Source organism: Zootoca vivipara, chromosome 1 (assembly GCF_965207765.1).
Source record: "Zootoca vivipara chromosome 1, rZooViv2.hap1.1, whole genome shotgun sequence".
Taxonomy (NCBI): domain Eukaryota; kingdom Metazoa; phylum Chordata; class Lepidosauria; order Squamata; family Lacertidae; genus Zootoca; species Zootoca vivipara.
In genome coordinates this window covers 820,939-839,485 of record NC_142582.1, presented here as the reverse complement: position 1 = coordinate 839,485, position 18,547 = coordinate 820,939, and the positions used below count along the sequence as shown (strand labels likewise).

Here is an 18,547-nt window from a genome sequence, read left to right as displayed (position 1 = left end):
TTCTAGTCACTGCAAGCCATTTAGCATAAGCTATGGTTTGCAAACTCATGGTTTCTGACTCTGATTTGCCAGACTATTGGAAGCAATAGTTTGTCCATCACACACCACACCAAACCATAGTTACGTTTCCTTAACTGTGATTTGATGCATTGTCTGAATTGTGCCTTACAGTGTCACATGATCCTATTTCTTGATCATACTACTTACATAATACTTCAAAATATTGTTTTGGAATGAAAATATTTCTGTATAAATGCTCTTCTAATAAGTTTTCCGAGAGTTTATGTTTAGAATCACTAAGTGTGGCTTGAAGGAGAAATTTCAGGAACATCAGCCAATCTTTTTTAATTCCTCATAGGAAATGCTATGCTGGGCACATTATGATGAAAGTATTGTGTATTGTTTCAGCAGCTATATTTGCTACATGATTCTGCTTTGGAATTCAGTCAATGGATACAAGACTGAGATTGACTTAATGGATACTGAAAATAACCTTGATTCAGAGATGGAAAACTTTGCCCCTGGGGGAACTTGGTTTAGTGAAGCAGCTTTCCTTAGCCACCTGTCCTTGGGGTGGGCGGGGGGGGGGGCTCTGCTACTGTGTTCAATTTGTCTTCCCCTCTATCCACAAGAGTGGAAAGAGGATGAGTAACTTCACATTACCAGGAGAAGAGATCATCCTGGCATCCTCCTTCCCTCAACACGAAGCACACCCATTTGTTTCCTGCTGTGTGCTTTAAATGTCTCCAACACAAAAGAAACTTTTTTTTTAGCCCCTCCTGCATTTGTCCCATTAGTGATGAGGCTCCATCTTCAAAACCTGCTGCTTCGCGTATGTGCAGGCACCAAGACCTAATTCTCGCTGAGGCTGCGCCAAATTAGAGTACAGGGCAGAGCCTTCGGGATGACTGAATGTTCTGCTGTACAAAAAGGACCCGAACAAGCAGCAGATGGGTCCTTGAGAGACCCGTTTCAGAGACTGCAGTAACACTCTCTGCTTAGTTGCTGTCTGCCTGACTTCAGGGGCAGGGGGGCTGGAGAAGACAACCTGGTGTCATAATATGGGAAAGGTGATCCTTCACTCATCCAGGTCACAAACCATCAGAGATTTAGGAACACAATCTTTTGCATTATGCCTGAGAAAATACTGGCAATCAGTGTAGTTCTTCACCTTTTTCACCAGCCAGTTTTTACTGATGGGGATGGGGTGGTAAACAGCTGTTTTGTCTATACTGTCAGTGATTATTAACCTACAGGAAGTAGTAATATGCTAAGATTTTTGCCTTAGAAAGAGGCATTTCCTTTTCATCTACCAACACCTGAAGCACATTTGGTAGGAATGCAAAAGAGGGTCTTCTCAGTGGCTGCTCCAAACTCTGGAACCCCTTACTGGGAGAAGCCTGGCTAGCTCCTTCTCTGATAATGTTCTGCTGACAAGGGATGGTCACTTTTATTTAAACAAAGGTGCACACCTCATAACTTGTTTTGATTTTTAGTGGTGCCCTGCAAGCTTTGTTTATTATTATTATTATTACTGTTATTATTACCACCTTCTATACCACCCTTCACCTGAGGATTGCCAGGCAGTTTACAATATAAAAATACAAAAATGCATAATATAGTAACTAACAGAAAAAACAGTACAAGGTCATCACACACAATGCTCTTTAAGCCAGCAATACTTTTAATTCCAGTTTCTGTATAGGATGTGATGTGTGAATTGGCCTTAAGTTCTGGTTTTCTTTGAAACTGGACCCTACGGTACATTCAGCCGCATAGATTCAGCGTTTCCTTGCTGATTTATTGCATTGTGTCTGTATTGTTGTGGTTGGCCACCTTGAATGTTATCTGGTGGAAAGTTGGGCTAGAGATTTAATATATAAACAAATGTGGACCTTTGGACTGGATGGCTTTAAGGTTCCTTTAGGCCCTGAGATTAAAGTGCTGTCTCCTTTAATATGCTCAGATGGTGATTATCTAGGAACCCAGATTTGTGTGCATTAAGACCTCTAAGCTGCTCAGCTGCAGATTAGTATCTACATTTCTCCCCACTCATTTACATCAGCTCTGCTTGGGTTTGCTCAGCAGTTATCTTCCTTAAGAATAATGGACGCAAAGCTTTCCCCCTTGTCTAAGTTACCTTGAAGCATTAACATTCTTATCATGCAGCAGCTTCCTCCCGTTGTACGTGGCGTTCTGAGCCGCCTTCGGCAATGATATAACACTTTTGCATCTTCGCTGTAAGATTTAATTCCACTTAAGATTCAGCAACGTGGAATCTCATATTTTGTTTTGCCTTTGAATTTATTACTGTGAGCCTTTGAGATCAGGCCATCTCACTACTGAATGTGTAAGCTTTCCTGCACGGACAAATTATCTTCCATTACTTGGATAAAATTAATATATTACCATTCAGACTCTCTTAACTCTCTTCAACCTGGAACAATTACCTACAACCTGCTTTCATTTTTTCCCCTTCAATTTTTTTTATTCATTTTGAAATAAAACATAGTACAATAAAAACAAAAACAAATACCTCACAAAACACCAATCATAACAAATTCACAAAAACTAAAAAAACAAAGAGAAAAACATAACAAAATACAAACAAAGAAATCAATATTTTTAACCCTCATTTTGCTTGACATTGTCTTGTAGACTTCCTCGATTCTCACCCTTCTGATTTTCATTTTTAAAATTTATTTTGTCCTTAGCAGTTTTCATACACCAAACTTTTCCCCATTATCTTATCAGCACACCATTATTGTATTTTAAACTATTTATATTTCTAAACTTTCCTCTCTCAATTATTTTTCACTTTTTGTCCACCTCCTCCTATCCCCCCATCCCCAGGCCTCCTCCTGCCACGAGAAGGTTCCGGGGTAGACGGACAGTCGTGAGGTGGTCCTTTTTATAGTTAAGCGTCTCCCTACCTCCCCCCTCTCCTCCTCCCAAAGCCTTCCCCTGCCACCAAGAGGCTCCAGAATAGAGAAGAGGAACAGAGGCGGTAAGCCGCTCAACTGTCTAATTCCACTTACAATTACTATTTTGCTATCCTAAACATATTCTTCAACTCACGCCTACGTATCATAATTTTACCCTCCCTAGCCTAAAATCTTCTCCAAGAAAAATTTATATAGCTATTCATTCCTTTAATTTCTCAAATATCATCTACATCTTCATCTATTTCTGCCTCTTCCTCCCCCCGATCTCTTTTCCCCAGTCAATACAGCAAATTCCATAATACATCCCAAGTTCAAATCCATATTTATTCAATCCTTTAACCACTACAATTTCATTTCTCACCCCACTCCCATTCTCACATATTTCACCACCCAAATATTTGTTCTCCCCTCCCTCTGCCCTCCTAACTCCATAAAATCTCTCTCTTGCCATTCCCAAATCCACACATTTTCCCTCCCTCTTTGTAAATTCAGTCCCAAAATTAATTCTTGTTCTTCCGTCCCTGCAATATCAAAGTTCCCTGATGCGCCTTGGTAAATTTTCTCTCCTTCTTTTTAAAGTCTATCGCCTTATCTTCAGGGACCGATTCTTCATCTTTTCCTTCCTCCACTGTAGTTTCATGAATTTCCAATCCATCTTCCTTTTTCTCAAATAGTTTCTTAGTCCTTTCCAATAACAAACTGAACCGATGCTGCCCATTTGTAAGTTCCCACAGCAGATTTAGTGCTCTCTGTTGAAAACCAGGTGCACCTCCGGATGTTGACATCCTTTCCAAATTCAAGGGCAGAGCCGAGATTAGAGAACTAGAAATAATGGAGTCTGTACTTGAAACTCATAAAGCAGAAATTGTATCCAAATTGGCTAAAAAAGTTTCGATAGAAATTCCTTTTCAAAGCTTTGGATTCTTATAGCCATTCAGTAAGAGAACAGTTGCAGTTTTTAATGCCAGCTGTCAAAATTATCTATTTCACTCCTTTGCAACAGTTCACACTCTAGGCAGTAATTCCAATCCTTTATGACATCATAATAGAGTCTTGCTGATTCTCCTGGGGTGCCGATTCCAGGGCAAAGGAGAGGCTTTTCCCATACCCAATTGCTACTTTTTGCAGGGATTTTCCTTAAAAAAAGACTCTTCCCCCCTTCACCCTGCCTTAAGAGGGGAATTTATGTTCATTCCTTGGAGATTTAAAGCACTCCAAATTCGTTTCCGGCTTCAGGACATGTTACTGCTTCCCAATCAATCAATGGGTAGAGATCGACTTCCGTTTTTATATCTCTCACCCGTGGCCAATTTTTCCTGATTTTAGTCCAATAAATCAATGTACTCACAGTCTGTTGCTTTTGACAATTTTCCTTGGAAGAGTCAACCGCTGCTCTCTCCCAGTCACGCAGTTTCACGCTGTCAGAGTTAGCAATCTTAGTCTGATGCGCCGCAGCTCTACCCCCTCGCTCTCAGGGGCTCAAAACAGAGCCTTGCTGGGGAGGGGAGGGCGCTTTTGGCACCCACCAGACATCGGGTCCCCAAAATGCTGCGCTGGAGCGGTCCCCCCACCTCTGAAGCGCCAAGGTCTGCTCCGCTGAATGGACTTCCAACTGAGAAGATGGCACGGTTGACCGGAAGTCCCCTACAACCTGCTTTCAGTACTGGAGAATATGAAAGTGGATGGGGCCCTCTGACTTCTGCCAGACCTTCACCTATGCAGCTGTTTATTTAGATTTGGCTCTTGCTAGCCTGGAATTGGATTTCTAAGTTAATGAGGCAGTTGTTTAAAAAAATAACGATCTGATGCAGGAGTAACCTGATGCTTGCAAATGCTTGTACAGTACAACAAATACTAGTTAAAAAAACCTTGTATAACAAAGCTGAATCAGTTCATGGCCAATGTCATTCTCAATCAACTTCTTTTTCCATTGTTCCGTGCCACAGCCCACATTTAGCACAGCGTCTCCTTGTGGATCTAGTGATGAATTTGCTCACACATTAATTTCCAAATCTGCAAGTAGTTAACTCAACTATATCACACCCTTTTCCCAATAGAGATTTACAGTGCAATGTATGCATATCTATTCATGTCGACTCAGAAATGAGCCCTATTGAGTTCCACAAGGCTTACTTCTAGGTAAATTTGGTATAAGATTGCACCCTTAGTCTCTAATAATGCAGAATCCATTAATCTCTTAAAGGAGCTCTTGAAAAATAATGTGTGTGTGTGTATGTGTGTGTTTATGCATGCAAATAACCTGATTCAGAGTGCAAGCAAAAGAGCTACAGTATAATTGTGCAATGTTGGTAGATGGTTGTTCTCACCTGCAGTTGCTCACTTCATTCTGCTTTTTGATTTGCAGTGCCTTCTCCTAGTGCCTTGATGATAGACAATCCTACGTCATTTGGAAATGCAAAGGAAGTTGTTGCAATTAAAGACTACTGCCCCAACAATTTCACCACCTTGAAGTTCTCCAAGGGTGACCACCTTTATGTCTTAGATACCTCAGGAGGTGAGTGGTGGTATGCTCATAATACCACAGAGATGGGCTATATCCCATCCTCCTACGTTCAGCCTGTAAACTACCGGAACTCTTCATTAACGGACAGTGGAATGATAGACAATCTGCTTGAAAGCTCTGATGAGGGAGCCAAAGAGCTTGACCTGCTTGGAGACTGGACAGATTTAAACCTGAACTTGGCCAAAAACAACCCTTTTATGAATAACATGCAGACTAACCCTTTTCTGAATGGGAATTTGCAGATAATGCCTGATAGGAACAAGGATTGCTCCCACCAAACCACTGTGGATTTGTTGCTGTTTGACACAGGGGTGCCCACCTTTACAGGGTCAAGTTCTGCAACTGACAGCAGTCTAGGTAACCATCTTGAGGAGGGTCCATCAATGAATGGATTTGAGTTTGAGCAGCCAAGCAGGCGGGACAATCCTTTTTTCAGAAGCAAGCGCTCCTACAGTTTATCAGAGCTCTCCGTACTCCAGGCAAAGTCAGAAAACCCAGAATCCTCAGGCTTCTTCACAGGGTTGAAATCTCCTACCCCAGAGGAATTCCAGAGCAGAGAAGACTTCAGAGCTGCATGGCTGAACCATCGGAAATTAGCAAGGTCTTGCCATGACCTGGATCTCTTGGGCCAGAACCCTGGTTGGGGTCAGACGCAACCTGTGGAGACAAACATAGTTTGCAAGCTAGATAGTTCTGGGGGAGCAGTCCAGCTTCCAGATACAAATATTAATATGCGTCTTCCTGAAGGGCATGTGGGTGTTGGTGATACTCAACAAATCTCCATGAAGGCTCTTTTGGATCCTCCTCTTGAGCTCAACAGTGACAAGTGCAGCACCATAAGCCCCGTGCTAGAGATTAAGCTGAGCAACATGGAGACCAGAACCTCCATCTTGTTGGAGATGAAAATTTCAGCGGAAGTGAAGAATGACCCAGTGAGCAAGAGTTTGGTGGGAGTTCAGTGCCTGCGCAGCGACATGAAGGAAGGTCCATACACACCGGTGCAACTCGGCTGTTGCTATGGAGACACCGTCCAGGTTCAGCTGGAAAACCTGGAGCCTTGCATGTACATAGCAGTTGTGGCCCAGGGACAGAACATTCTATATCCTTACACTGTCTGGGATTACATTAGTAAAAAAATCACAGTTGGAGTCTATGGCCCAAAGCACATACACCCTTCTTTTAAAACGGTGGTGGCCATCTTTGGACATGATTGTGCCCCCAAGACTCTGTTGGTGAATGAAGTTACACGCCATGCGCATTGTACGTCGGCAGTGGCGCTGCAGTTGTGGGGGAAGCACCAGTTCACCTTAGCGAGGCCACAAGACCTAAAGCTGTGCATGTTTTCAAACATGACCAACTATGAGGTAAGAGCCAGCGAACAGGCAAAAATAGTGAGGGGCTTCCAGATGAAGTTGGGCAAAGTCAGCCGCCTCATATTCCCCATCATGTCACATGATCCCAACGAGTTGTATGACTTCACCCTGAGAATACAAGTCAAGGATGCCAAGGATGCCATATTGACTCAGTTCTGTGTTCAGACACCGCAGCCGCCTCCCAAAAGTGCTATCAGGTCAGCTGGGCAGCGAAGGTTCCTGAAGAAAAATGAAGTGGGGAAAATCATCCTGTCTCCTCTTGCAACCACCAGCAAATACCCTGTCTTCCAGGATCGGATAGTGGCAAGCTTAAAATATGGGAAACTACTGAAAACTGTAGTGCGGCAAAACAAAAACCATTATCTCTTGGAATATAAGAAAGGGGATGCCATAGCCTTGCTAAGTGAGGAGAAAATCAAGTTGAAAGGTCAACTCTGGACAAAGGAATGGTACATTGGTTACTATCAGGGTAAAATTGGCCTTGTCCATACCAAAAATGTTTTAGTTATTGGGAAAGCCAAGCCGAATTTCTTCTCTGGGCCTGAGCTCACCACTAGTATGTTGCTGGAGCAAATACTGCGGCCTTGTAAGTTTCTCACCTATATCTATGCTTCAGTAAGGACTTTGCTCATGGAAAACATTAGCAGCTGGCGTGCATTTGCAGATGCTCTGGGATACGGCAACTTGCCACTTGTTTTCTTCTGTCGAGCAGAGCTAGACAGTGAGCCAGAATGTGTGGCTTCTGTGTTGGAGAAATTGAAAGAAGACTGTAATAATTCCGACAGTAAGGATAGGAAATCTTTCCAGAAGGAACTGATGTCAGTAAGTATTCTGGTTATTGGAAGTATTAAATCAGGAAGGGTCACCTGGTTTCCAGCATTCTCTTGAGTTAAGAGCTCCCCTGAACAGGCTGTGGGGAAAATAACTAAGGCTGTGAAAGCTGCTGCTTGTTTATAGCACAATTGAGCACCACAACCAGCTCTTCTTCACTGTTGCCATATATTTAAGTGCCACCCAGGTGCTTGTCAATAAACCAGGATGCCTGAGGTAATTGCTGAGCAACCCCTTGTACATTACTAACATTACACCTATTGATAGCACAATCCTAACAGTGTCTACTTAGAAGTAAGTTACAGTGGTACCTCGGTTTACGAACACCTCGGTTTACGAACACTCCTAACCTTGAAGTTAGTAAACCAAGGTGCCTGAGGCCTACTGAGCGTCCGATACCTTCGGGGAGGCCGGGCCTTCGCTCCAATGGCTCCTGGAGGCCCGGAGTGAAGGCCCGGCCTCCCCGAAGGCATCGGAGTGAAGGCCAAACCTCCCCAAAGACACCGGAGCATCCGATACCTTCAGGGAGGCCGGGCCTTCGTTCCAATGCCTCCCAGAGGCTGGGGAGCACTTCCGCGACTGGGTTGCAGCCACGGAAGTGCTCCCCGGCCTCCGCGAAGGCATCGGAGCTGCAGCCATGGAAGCGCTCCGTTAAATTGCTGCTTTAGGGGTTTTTCCCATCGTCTAGAATGGATTAATCCACTTTCCATTACTTTCAATGGGAAAGTTTGCTTCGGTTTATGAACGCTTCGGTTTATGAACAGACTTCCGGAACCAATTGTGTTCATAAACCGAGGTACCACTGTATGCTGAATTCGACAGAACTTACTTCCTGGTAAGTAAGTTTAGGATTGCAGCCTTGATTGTTTCAGGCTGCAGACCTAAACTTGGAAATAGCTACCATTAAGATAAAGGGGGCTTACTTAGGATTGGGCTGCTATCCATTCTGTTTTCAATGGCTGAAGTGCAAATACATGGCATTGTACAATGTGCATTTCCTTGCCATTTTTATAAACGTATCTCAGGTGATTAAATCAAAAGACAATCACAGAAAAGTCTTTGACTGGATCCCTTTCACAGCACAGAGGTGCATTTTAGGATTAAGTAACCACAAGTAAATTTCATCTTTTGGTTGTATCTCCCTCCGAAATTGCTCATTAAAACTTTGCTTCAGTGAGAAAGGAGGTGCACTGCAACTGACAAATTGAAAGGCAGGTCTCTTAGGATTTGGGCCTTCTTAATAAAAGAGTGCTACTTTTTTCATTAAGTAAAAATGACCTTCCAGAAATCCATCTTGTGGAACCAGCTATATAATTATTTTACTTCTCCCTCAAGAGTATAGAAAATCGTGTGTGCTCAGGGAAGTGTTATAGTTACCCCATTTAAAGCTGCAATCAAGCTGCCCTTCTAAAAAAAAAAGGGATGTTTAAAGGAAACTGAATTGAACACCCAGTGTCTAAAACCATGATGCACAACACATGTCATATACACAATACATGCTGATTGGTTTAATTCTTACAAGAATTCTACCTTAATGATGAAAGCTCTTTTAGAAGATGCTAGGTTGCCTGAGGGGGAACAGAATGATAAGGAAGGAAGGAAGTGGGTGTTCAGTAAGGAGCGTGAGCAAAGGACAGGGAGCCAGCTCTGCTTTGCCAGCGGGAGTAGTGCAAAAGTTTGCCAAAGGCATGGTGGTTGTGTAGCGCCATCAACGCAAACGAATTATCAGATTACCTGGATATTCTCCTTGATTTGGCAGGATGTTAAGAAGTTACAAATAGGGGTTGTAAACTGGAAGATACTACTTCTGCCTGCTGAGAAATCAATTGTTGGAGTTCATGGGGGAGGAAATGCTCTGGAAAGTCCGAAGATGAGTAGATTGCCCGTGTCCTATAGGCCTGTGAAGCAGAGCAAGAGCAGGGCAAGAAACCAGACCCTCTTATTCAAACTCTTTCAATGGCGTTAGAGGAAATAGGGCTCATTTCAGGCTTGGTTTTGCAGTTTGGGGAAACATGTAGGAGGCAGTTAATAAGATTAACTTCCAACTACCATCATTTCATACTGTGTGGTGCCCTGACTACCACTCAGCTTTTAATGGGTTGGGGGAAAATACTTTGTTTAAGAATTGAGGGCCCTTGCAATGGTCCTACCATGCCTAATAGGTACCTCTGACCATTAGGTCCAGTCACGGACGACTCTGGGGTTGCAGCGCTCATCTCGCTCTATAGGCCGAGGGAGCCGGCGTTTTGTCCACAAACAGCTTCCGGGTCATGTGGCCAGCATGACTAAGCTGCTTCTGGCAAACCAGAGCAGCGCATGGAAACGCCGTTTACCTTCCTGCTTCGAGTGGTACCTATTTATCTACTTGCACTTTGACGTGCTTTCGAACTGCTAGGTTGGCAGGAGCTGGGACTGAGCAACGGGAGCTCACCCCGTCACGGGGATTTGAACCGTCAACCTTCTGATCGGCAAGCCCTAGGCTCTGTGGTTTAGACCACAGTGCCACCCGTGTCCTGTATGTCCATACCAAAAAAAAAGAAAAGCTCCTTGGTGCAGAAACTTGCTGTCACTCCACTACCTATAAGCTACTTAATATCCAATCAGCTATTTGGAAATGAAAGTTTGCCCACTTTTGAGGCATTATCTAAACATTGAAGAGTACATACATTCTTCCAGCAGCACATCTTTTGAAGTGTGACTTTTGAATGTAAAGTATTCTTCTTTGGTATGCTACCTGCTGCTTTTGTGTAAAGCAGGAACTTCAGTAAATGCTAAGGAAGAGCATTGTTGCTACTGTGAAGTAACACAGAAGAGATCCACAGCCTCTCTCCCCCCCCCCCAGAAATTGAAATAGTACAATTAGGAGGAATTAAAACTCCTGTTGTCAAATTTGCTAATCCCAGCAGGCGTGTAGTAATCACTTTTAAGTGCATGTGGGCTATAATGTAATTAATGCACATTATTGAAGGCCAGGCTACAGGATTCTACCGTCTATGCTGCATATCCTAACGCATAAGCTAGTTTTGCAGTGCCTTTGCACACATGTAATTAAAATAGGATATTTGCATTTAATTTAATGGAATAGCAAGGTCCTAGAATAGAATCTCAGAACTGTAGTAATAATAAGAATAATAATAATAGGTAAAGGTAAAGGGACCCCTGACCATTAGGTCCAGTCGTGACCGACTCTGGGGTTGCACGCTCATCTCGCATTATTGGCCGAGGGAGCCGGCGTACAGCTTCCAGGTCATGTGGCCAGCATGACAAAGCCACTTCTGGCGAACCAGAGCAGCACATGGAAACACCGTTTACCTTCCCGCTGTAGCGGTTCCTATTTATCTACTTGCATTTTGACGTGCTTTCGAACTGCTAGGTTGGCAGGAGCTGGGACCGAGCAACGGGAGCTCACCCCGTCACAGGGATTCGAACCGCCGACCTTCTGATCAGCAAGCCCTAGGCTCAGTGGTTTAACCACAGCGCCACCTGGGTCCCTAGTAATAATAATAATTTATTATTTATTATTTATACCCCACCCATCTGGCTGGGTTTTCCCAGCCACTCTGGGCGGCTTCCAACCGAATATTAAAAACAGTACAGCATCAAACATTAAAAACTTCCCTATACAGGGCCGCCTTCAGTTGTCTTCTAAAAGTAAAATAGTTGCTTATTGTCTTGAAATCTGCTGGGAGGGCGTTTCACAGGACGGGTGCCACTACCAAGAAGGCCCTCTGCCTGGTTCCCTGTAACTTGGCTTCTCGCAGCGAGGGAACCGCCAGAAGGCCCTCAGTACTGGATCTCAGTGTCTGGGCTGAATGGAGAGGGTGGAGACACTCCTTCAGGTATACAGGACCGAGGCCGTTTAGGGCTTTAAAGGTCAGTACCAACACTTTGAATTGTGCTCGGAAACGTACTGGGAGCCAGTGTAGATCTCTCAGGACCGGTGTTATGTGATCCTGGCGGCCACTCCTAGTCAACTAGTCTAGCTGCCACATTCTGAATTAATTGCAGTTTCCGGGTCACCTTCAAAGGTAGCCCCACGTAAAGCGCATTGCAGTAGTCCAAGCAGGAGATAACCATAGCATGCACCACTCTGGCAAGACAGTCCGCGGCCAGGTAGGGTCTCAGCCTGCGTACCAGCTGGAGCTGGTAGACAAGCCGCCCTGGATACAGAATTAACCTGCACCTCCATGGACAGCTGTGAGTCCAAAATGACTCCCAGGCTGCGCACCTGGTCCTTCAGGGGCACAGTTACCCCATTCAGGACCAGGGTGTCCTCCACACCTGCCCGCCTCCTGTCCCCCAAAAACAGTACTTCTGTCTTGTCAGGATTCAACCTCAATCTGTTAGCTGCCATCCATCCTCCAACCGCCTCCAGGCACTCACACAGGACCTTCACCGCCTTCACTGGTTCTGATTTGAAAGAGAGGTAGAGCTGGGTATCATCTGCATACTGATGAACACCCAGCCCAAACCCCCTGATGATCTCTCCCAGCGGCTTCATATAGATATTAAAAAGCATGGGGGAGAGAATGGAACTGTAGAGTTGAAAGGGACTCTAAGGGTCATCTAGTCCAACCCCTGGAATGCAGGAATCTCAATTAAACCACCCATGACAGATGACCATCCAATCTCTGCCTAAAAACCTCCAATGTGTTCCACTGGGCACCAGCTCTTACCATCAGAGGTTCAGTTGGAATCTCCTTGCTTGTAACTTGAAGCCATTGGTTGAGGTTCTACCGTCTGGAGCAGAAGAAAACAAGCTTGCTCCGTCTTCCATGTGACAACCATTTGAAGATGGCTATCATATCTGTTTGACAGTGGAACAGACTCCCTCAAGTGGTTATGGACTCTTATTCATTGGAGGCTTTTAAGCAGAGCTTGGATACCATCTGTCATGGATATTTAGTTGAGATTCTTGCAATGCAAGGGGTGGACTAGATGACACTTGGGGCTTTCCAATTCTATGATTCTATATTCTCTCCGTCTCTTCTTTTCCAGGCTAAACGCACTCAACTGCCTCAACTGTTCCTCATAAGGCTTGGTTTCCAGGCCTTTGAACATCTTGGTCAAATTAGTTACACACTTCTATTTTGCTTGGCTTAAGAACTAAGCATTACCTGAACGTACTCCTGTTTGGAGTATCTATATAACCAGACAGAGAGCGGAATATAAATATATAATAGTAGTGGTTTTCCCTCAATCTTCTGATCTACAGAAATGGGCTGATGCTCCTGTGAGGTTGGGTGTCCAGGACTAACTTGACTTGTTCTGCATACCTTCAGGCCTTGCTGAAAATGGACTGCCAGGGCTTGGTTGTGAGGCTAATTCAGGATTTTGTGCTTCTGACTACGGCGGTGGAAGTAGCCCAGCGCTGGAGAGAGCTTGCTGAGAAACTGGCCAAGGTCTCCAAGCAACAGATGGATGCTTATGAAGCCCCCCATCGAGACAAGAATGGAGCTGTAGATAGTGAGGTAAGAAAGCTTTCATGTAATACATTCTGGGTTTTGCTGGATGCTGCCTCACTCGGCACTAAAGGGTTGGAAAAACAGTTTGCTATTATGTTCAGCTCCCTTTTTGATCTTGAATGATGACAAAAGTGCACAGCAATTTTTGTTGCATGTTTGCCGTGGTAAAAAAAGTGGCCACACAGGAAGAGGTGTTTTATTTATTGCAAAAAAAGGTATCAAAGTGAAATGGCTAGCCCTGCCTAGGACTTATGATCTGAATGCTGGCCACCTTCAGATTTAATCTGTTTTCCATGGTCACATTTAGCTGGAGTGGTTCAACAGAACAGGGGGAGTTGGAGTAGATAGCACTGGGTGTTTCTTTCCATCCAGCTAACTATTGCCACTATTTGTAATGTTGAAAGAGTTATTGAAAACCCCTCAGTACTTTCAAGAATACCAAGCCATTTGTCAGCTGAAAATTTGAGTTAGACCCAAATTTGTAGCACACTAAGCATCTAATTTGACAGCAGTGTTTCTGGACTTAGCGTGTCTGAGACCTTTTCCTTATTTTGGTTTTGTGGGAAACCCTTTAATAAAAAGAAATGTAGCTTAGCCTACTGCAGTATTTCTCATATATTTGTTCTGATATGGTTTATTCTAGGACTGAAATCCCTACATTTCTTTTGGTCTAGTTCTCACTGAAGTCGCAGCTGGTCTCAAGGCTGTGCCACTTCAGCCTGTATGTGTTGATTCACATGGATGAATATCTTAGGTATATATTTCAGGATTTTTATCCCACGTGTGGTCCAGTCAAAAAGTGTTATAAGAATGAGACAGCCCTTGCTCCTGGGTCTGCAAGAGACTGCAGAGACTGTGTACACAAGATGGTTTGGTTTGGCTGACATCAATCCTAATAGCAGAGTGGTCTTGTATACTTCTATACAAGATCTCAAAGCAGCTGTTTTATTACAGAAAAATTTCAGAAACAGACTGGAAAGAGAAGTTGCTGAATTGGAACTCATTACCAAGCTTAAAACCATGGAGCCACCTGGGATGAATAGAGACATCGGATTCTTACCTCATTATGCATGATCAAGCTTTCTTTAGCACCTAAGCCCTTGCTTTTTCCACGCAGGACCTATTGCAGTCATCAGCAGTTGTTAACAGCCATCAACAGGTTTACCACTCCTATCAGCCCATCACCCATTCCCACCCACCCCCACCACCCTCTGAATATACATAAGGGTCTGGCTCTTCTGTTTCAGTGTACTGTATCTGAAGAAGTGTGCATGCACACGAAAGCTCATACCAAAATTAAAACTTAGTTGGTCTTTAAGGTGCTACTGAAGGAATATTTTTATTTTGCTTCGACTCAGACCAACACGGCTACCTACCTGTAACTTGTACACTGTGTTAATGCTGGTTTCTTGTCTTTGGCAGGCAATGTGGAAACCAGCATATGACTTTATGCTCACATGGAGCAATCAGATGGGAGACAGTTATCGCGATGTGACACAAGAGCTGCACATTGGCCTTGACAAGATGAAAAATCCCATCACAAAACGCTGGAAGCATCTCACTGGAACACTAATTTTAGTCAACTCCCTGGAGATTTTGAGGGCATCTGCCTTCAGCCCACAAGACCATGATGATTATGCGATATGAAGGGGAGCCCAAACTTCTCGATGCTTCTTACTTTTATGTTTTTAACTGAAACACAGTGGGAAGACACTTCTGCAAAGCCAAAGCTTTGAGCAATAGTTTCTGTGCTCAGACTGCAAACTTCTTACTGTTGCCTCTCCCTGGTGCAGAAGACACTCAAGACTATTGTTTTCTATGCTCTGTGGTTGGCAGCTTTTCTTAATTTGTAACATTTAAAATGGAACTTTTTTAGGCATTCGCAGATATCAGCCTTGAAAGTTGAAATTACTTCGGAGAGCTACCATTTCTGTGTAACAGGAAACACATTCTTGTCCCCTTTAAAACTATCATTCCTCAATGAGTCATTGATATGCATTAAAGTGAAGCACAGTCAGGCACCTTGCAAGCATTTGCAATTTCTAATGTGCCGCTCTGAAAACAGTTTATACATTAGTGTGTTTCCCCCCCCCCCCAATCCAGTGATCCTGTCGGTTTTATAACGACGCTCCATGGTTCGCTTTTATGTACACCTTTTTGTAAGGAAGAAAAAGCACACTTCCTTCCCCCACCTCCACTGAAGTGATTTTGTTACCTATAATTTAGGACTATGTGCTAGTGCCCAAGCTGCTTCAGATCCATGATTAGAAATAACTAGAAACAATTTCAGATTATAGGACTGATCCTTCCCCTTTCACATTTTAGAAAATTGTAATGGATACCATTTATTGTCAAATAGCATTTCACAGGTTCATCCTATAACAGTAGAGTCTTGACCAGTGTCACCAGAAGTTTACATTGTATTATTTTAAATGCAGAAACCAGTATTCGATAGTGGTTCTTAAGTGTGCCATTGTTTAAGCTGAAGTTTTAGGATTAGTTCTTTCAAGGGTCATTGCCCTGTGTCTCGAGGCTGCACCACTTGAAACTCACATGACTGAATGTGTCTCTGTTCCACACATTCGCTGGATGCAGAAAACTGGCTCCACAAGGGGAAGCCTATAGTCCGTTCCCCCTCCCCATAACAATGGTTCTTGAGCTCCATCAGCCTTAGTGCGCATAGGGATGATGGCAGTATAGCCTCAAGCATCTGGAGGACCATAAGTTGTGAAGAGCATACTGACCATGTGTGGCCCTGCATGCAGTCTGAAGTTTTTTCAGCCTAGGCACATTTTCCACCTTAAGTAAGAGCTAGACCTACCTCTGATCAGGTGCCTAGTTGGTCACTCAGAAATGCTTGACAGCATTGTGTTCCAAGGGTATTCTGTTCATTTATTAACCCTTAGGTCACTGGGATTCACCTTACGTGCTGTATGAGCATTCAAGAGCTGAAATGACACCACCTCTGTGATGTCATGTACCATATAAAGCTATAGAAAGAAGTCTAGTTGTACAACTTTCAAATGAAGGTTTTGTGAAGCCCTTTAAGTCTACCTCTTAATTCCAAAATACTTTATGTGGGAAGTGTTTTCATTTTTTCTAGTGTGTGCATTGGCTTTTTGCACAATAGATTTTCATAACACATTTACTAAATTTCCCAGTGTTCAAATGTTGAATATTAAAGGGAAGGTGATCACTGTTAGTAATGTTTTAAACCTGTTTTCCCATTTTAGAAACATGTCACAGCTTTGTTCTTTGGAACAAGCTGACCTTTTAAGTAACTTGGGTTATACAACACAACTTTCCTATCGGCAGTTCCAGAATTTGAAGAAAGCATGATCCAAGCTTGTTGGAAAGGTGTTCCTATTGTTTGCGTACATGTTTAATTAGTGAGGAGAGTGCTTGTCATTTATTTGCTTTCTTAGCCGGCTCCTTTTAAATGGCCTCCCTATGTACTTTCCTACTCTGTCTAATGTAAAGCACCTTAAACTTGGGGTTTTGTTGCAAGAGATTGAAGCAGATTCCTATGCAAGTGTTCACATCACATGTTTGAAGTTGGTTCGGCTGCTGGTATTATCCCGTGCTCATGGAAGCCATTTTTCCAAAGCATGCCTGTTTTTCTCTCTTGACAAAACCAGAATCTGCACATGATCCTGAGTAGCATGTTTGAGTGCAGGGAAGGAAAAACAACAACCCTTGTATTGTAGTCCATACAAAAATATGATGCAAGACGGCAAGCCAGAGCAGTTAAAAGTAAAATAATTTTAATTGGGCTGGGGGGGGGGGTTCTCTTTCATTGTGAGATTTTTCAGAAATAGAGCAAGTCCATGGAATGGTTAGTGTCTCTCTCTAGATGCACGGGAACCCAAGGGGAATATATTGCACATGATAGTCTAGGCTCCCCACAGATGGATGGGGATGTAAGAATGCAGGCGTGCTCCTGTGTATACATGTTCTCACTGTATGGGCGAAATCACTGAGCTAATGATAATGTGTTCAAGGGAGCCTTATTCTGCACCTGTCTCTGTGCCAGACGCGTTTCATCCATGAAACTTGGTTACAGTGATTGTGGACTCTACAGATTCAGCCACAGAGTTAGTTTGTACTTCTGTGTCTTGTAAGAGCAGAATCGAGCCACAGCAATGAGATTTTAATCAATTTTAACAGTGGGAGTATAAAGCTGGCTATTGGGGGAGATTTCATTTCCATAAATTGGATGAGATATTCCATGAGATTTTTTTTTTGGGGGGGGAGGCAGGGAAAGGGTCTGGTTTGCCTTTTCCTGCCATTTTTATCAAACTACCTCAGGTCTTACACACTTTTTCATGTTTTGACTTAAAAGTCTAAAAGCTCCCCTGGATGATTACTACACACCACCAACACTACACTATGGAGAACTATTAAATCACAACAGCAGCTTTTCTAGATTAGTTTGATGCAATTGCTGCATGACTGATTTTCTGTTTTGACTAAGAAAAAGTCAGGTTCTAGCACATAGTTGGAGTGGTTTGTATGTTCAGCCAAATGCCTTTCACTCAAAGTATGTCCTTACATCGTAAGCTTGCTTTGGATTTTACATTAATACATTGTACAAGTAGTTTGTTGTACCTTTTTTAAAAATAAAAAAAATGTCAAAACTACAATTAAAGCAGATATTTGAACACTGCTTTGTTTCAGCGTGATGCATTTTGGGGGAGCTTCACTCAGACTTTTGTGTGTTTGTGCATTGAAGCAATGACCACTCTGCATATTCTCATTGGACTGTCACATCAGATGTAGATTTTAGTCATTGTGAAGGCTGGAATAAAAACTATTGCAGAGACCCTTTCTGGTATGTCAGGTTCTCACCAGAACTGAATGGGCTCAGATGTTTCAATTCCCATCTGAAAGCTTTCTTCCCCTAGCGTCAAGAAATATGCCCAAGAAGTATGACTTAAATCAATAGGAACAAACTTTCATTGAACAGGTAACTTTCTCTGTGGCAGGCTCAGCAGTTCAACGCCACTGCTTACAACTTTGGGATCATTTCCAAAAACAAGGCATGCCAGACGAATCTCATTTCCCTTTTTGATAAGAGTTACAAGCTTGGTGGATGGGGTGGAATGCTGTGGGCAGAGTTATCTTGATTTCAGTAAGGCTTTTGACAAAATCCTGCATTATATTCTTGCAGAGGAGCTGGCAAGATGTGTACTGGATGAGATCAGGACCAGGTGTGCAGCCTGGGAGTCATTCTGGACTCACAGCTGTCCATGGAGGCGCAGGTCAATTCTGTGTCCAGGGCAGCTGTCTATCAGCTCCATCTGGTATGCAGGCTGAGACCCTACCTGCCTGCAGACTGTCTCGCCAGAGTGGTGCATGCTATAGTTATCTCTCGCTTGGACTACTGCAATGCGCTCTACGTGGGGCTGC

At 43.5% G+C, this 18,547-nt stretch overlaps 1 protein-coding gene across 3 annotated transcripts in view; it reads left to right on the top strand.

Annotated features, from left to right (window-relative positions):
- The window catches only part of SH3BP4 (SH3 domain binding protein 4), a 46,118-nt gene extending 28,314 nt beyond the window's left edge, over nucleotides 1–17,804 (top strand). For 2 of the 3 annotated variants that reach the window (XM_035140156.3, XM_035140173.3), the window contains 3 exons: nucleotides 5,311–7,664; nucleotides 12,956–13,144; nucleotides 14,561–17,804. In XM_035140156.3, coding sequence (XP_034996047.1) covers nucleotides 5,311–7,664; nucleotides 12,956–13,144; nucleotides 14,561–14,785 — 2,768 coding nt within the window. In that variant the 3' untranslated portion in view covers nucleotides 14,786–17,804. Of the gene's footprint in view, nucleotides 1–2,853; nucleotides 3,008–5,310; nucleotides 7,665–12,955; nucleotides 13,145–14,560 lie in introns of all 3 variants that reach the window. The other variant, XM_088661933.1, reaches the window with a different exon arrangement.
- Nucleotides 17,805–18,547: the final 743 nt, after the last annotated feature.